General features: G+C 51.9%; 1 protein-coding gene and 1 non-coding gene across 2 annotated transcripts; both read left to right on the forward strand.

Moving 5' to 3' along the window:
- Positions 1-1,323: 1,323 nt before the first annotated feature.
- On the forward strand, positions 1,324-3,053 carry BDY24DRAFT_443186 (uncharacterized protein; the record flags this gene model as incomplete). Its single annotated transcript, XM_076644743.1, has 9 exons — positions 1,324-1,512; positions 1,807-1,875; positions 1,941-1,978; positions 2,055-2,250; positions 2,326-2,412; positions 2,482-2,509; positions 2,669-2,805; positions 2,911-2,930; positions 3,000-3,053. Exons 1-9 carry the CDS (start codon positions 1,467-1,469, stop codon positions 3,051-3,053), a joined length of 675 nt encoding a protein of 224 aa, XP_076494722.1. The 5' UTR covers positions 1,324-1,466.
- Positions 1,453-1,533, forward strand: BDY24DRAFT_t78. Its single transcript has one exon. It is a non-coding gene; the product is annotated as a tRNA-Arg (tRNA).
- Positions 3,054-3,143: the final 90 nt, after the last annotated feature.

Below are 3,143 nucleotides of genomic sequence, written 5' to 3' on the forward strand. Positions count from 1 at the left end.
TAGCTCCTTGAGAAGTCCGAAAGCGCTAGCTCAAAAACTGAACTCAGAGACGATCCGAGGGAGCAAAACGTCCGGTTAGGGTGTCCACGCGTCTATGCGAACCGAGGTTGAAACGGACCAAGAACCAGTCAGAAACCGGTGAGGAACAGTCTAAAACGGTTAAGAAGCCCAGAAACCGTTCAAGACTAGAACAAAACCCGTTCAAGAACGGTTTTGAGGTTCAGAGACGGTTCGAATCCGGTTCGCGCTCGGTTTCTGACGGTTCAAAATTGGTCCCTGACGGTCTCAAAACAGTCCAGGACCTAAAAACGGTCCAGGACTGTTCTTTAATTTTTTTTCATGGTTTTTGAGCAGTTTGATAACCGAAAGTGAACTGTAGCAGTGTGAAAGCGACCGAAAGCGGTTTCCGAACAGTCGCTTGACCAGACGCGTCTGGTCCAGGACGGTTTCTCACGAGTTTTCCTCTGGTCAGCGTTCTTCTCGGCGGCGAAAGCGTCTAGAGCTATACTCATCGGTCAGCGAAAGCTACATGGTCACCTTGAGAAGATTTCTGGCCCTTTGTGATGTCAGGTTTTGAGACAAACTGTCAGGGAAAGACCCTTGCTCCTTCCCTTCCCCTTACTAGCACTCTACCTCTTCCCTATACTTACCTTTACCTCTCTTTACTCTTCTCTCTTTCTCTCGTGTTCTCTCAGGCGTTCCTTAAGAAGCTGAGCCCGGTCGCTCAACGCGTCGCGTCTCTCTCTCAACTCGACCGAGCCTTGCTCGGCCTCCTTTCTCTACCTCCACTTCTCTCTCTTCCTTCTAGCTCTTTCTTTGTCTTTCTACAGGCTTCTAGTTACTGGTTACTGCCCGAGCTCTGGGTTTCGATGCCCGAGCCCGAACCCTCTCGTTTCCTATAAAAGGAGGCCTTCTGCCTCCTCTCCCTTGACCTCTATCTTGACACACCTTTGGATTCACACCTCCTTCTCTTCTTGCAAGCACCTGATAGTCCCAGGAACCATATGCTGATCCCTCCTGAACTCTCGAGACCTCTCCCTACGCTCAATCCTCACAATCACCGTCTTGTTTTCTCAGCTTCCCTTCTTGAATTCTTGTCTTTCTCATCTTCTCGCTCTCAGAACCAAGGATCGTCATTGTAGGAAGTCATCAAGAAGAAGAAGGAAAACATCGACCTCGTCCTCTCTCGCCACCTCTCCTCTCCTCCCCAACGCCTCTCTTGCCCCACCTTCCTCCCCCCACCTCCCCCTCGAACTCAAGAAACTCCTCTCTTAGTTCAACCTACTCTCCCCTCGAGCAGGAGCCCATCAACACCCTCAACGAGACCCAACCCGAGTCGTCCCCACAGCGGTATGCCGGGAAGGGAAAGAGAACTTCAAGAACCGATGGAAAGTTGAACTTTGAAGCCGTCGAAACATAGTACAGTCAGCCAACTGGAAAAACTTGCTAAACGGCCGGTTGGCCCAATGGTTAAGGTGCCAGCCTACGATTTTTGGAAGCTGGAGATTCCGGGTTCAACCCCCGGGCTGGTCTAAGGGTTCATTTTGCTCCCGGACCTCTGAAAACAAGTTTTTGTGAGGTTCACGGGACAATACTTTTGCTCCAGCACGCTTTGGAAGCTCTGGGAGGGGTGGTTTTAGGGCGGGGAAGTCTCCAGCTGGTTTCTGACTGTTCCCTGGCACTGTCCGGTGGCTCGTTGGTGGAGACGGCTTCGCTCGAGCTCTATCCTTGTCAGTCTTAAACCGTTTCGTTCGTCTGTTGTACAACTTTCCTGTCTGACGTTTTATGCCCTTCCTCTATCTTCAGACGTCCCCGTCGTCGGACGTCGTTGCTCCTCTTCCAGCACCGGCGCTGTTCGTTTGTTTTCAGGAGGAGGTGAGTCGTTCTGCTTTCACTGGCTTGCGAGGCCCTCGCTGGCATTCCTTCATCTTTGCCAACAGTCACCGAGGAGTCAACTGCTCAGGTTCCGCCCACCGAGGTATGTTTTAGTGTTTCCCTCGAAGAATACTTGACACGTCTCTTTCGTCCGTTAACTCTGCCTTTTCATCTTCTAGTCTTCCATTGAACCCCTCCGACGCTCTATGCGACAATGTACGGCACCCAAGAACCGGGAAGAGGTTGTTCTCTTCTCCTCCAACCATCCTCCTCCCAAGGCCAACGTTCCAAAGAAGAAACGGGTTGTTTCTCTCTACTCGTTTCGAGGCTGCTCTGCCGATGGATTGGAACCTAGTCTCTACTGTGATTGCCATTGTGAGCGTCCATTCTAACTCTTCTTGACTTTCTTGAGTTGGTAAGCTGTCGACTTATACCTCGTGGTTATCTCAGGTCCCTGCTCCTTCAAACCTCCCACCGTGGTCGTTCCTCCGGACCTCTTCCCTACCGCGCCAATTCAAGAAGAGCTTTGGGACCTCCGTTGAGACTTTGCATTCACCACCTCCAACAACGAGCTCTCGGACGTTACCTGCTTTGCTTGCGATCAAGGCGACGCTCAGTGCATCCCGGAAACCAAGTTCGTCGTCTCTGACGAGGAGGGCAAGCGTCTTTCCATCGCTCCTCTTCGCGTTCCCTTCAACTTCCTTCGTTTCCAAGGAAGGACTCGAATCTGAGGACGAGGAGGGAGGGTTGTTTGCAGAGGTGTGCAACGTCTGCTACGGCTCTCTTCGACAAGGGAAGCTCCCTTGATCCTCCCTTGCCAACGGTCTCTGGACGGGACCGGTCCCACCCGAGCTGGCATGCTTGACAGTGATGGAGGAGAGAGCCTTGAGCCTCAGTTGAACCTCTCGGAAGCCGATCTTCAACCTCGATGTTTGTCCTTCTCCTTCTCCTTTTCTCCCTCTTTTCCCTCGGTCTCCAAAAGCTGAATGTCTCCCCTCTTGGTTTCTTTTCTTCTTTGTGTTCCTTGGTATCTAGGGTTCCAAGACGGCTCCGAAGTACGGAACTGGTCCATCGAGTGAGAGACTTCAAGAGCGATGAAGGGACATTGGGTTGCATGGCCCCAGTACCTCGGAGGTCTCGTCGAACACATCATGGAACTTCCTCAGTCACCGGTGTAGCGACGTGAGATGGTTAGCCTCGTTGTTGATAAACTTCCTCCTTCCCTCCTCGTAGAATTCTCCTACCTTATAGCCATCATTCCACTCCTA

This window comes from Mrakia frigida (genome assembly GCF_051309035.1).
Source record: "Mrakia frigida strain ATCC 22029 unplaced genomic scaffold BDY24scaffold_25, whole genome shotgun sequence".
NCBI classification, from domain to species: Eukaryota; Fungi; Basidiomycota; class Tremellomycetes; order Cystofilobasidiales; family Mrakiaceae; genus Mrakia; species Mrakia frigida.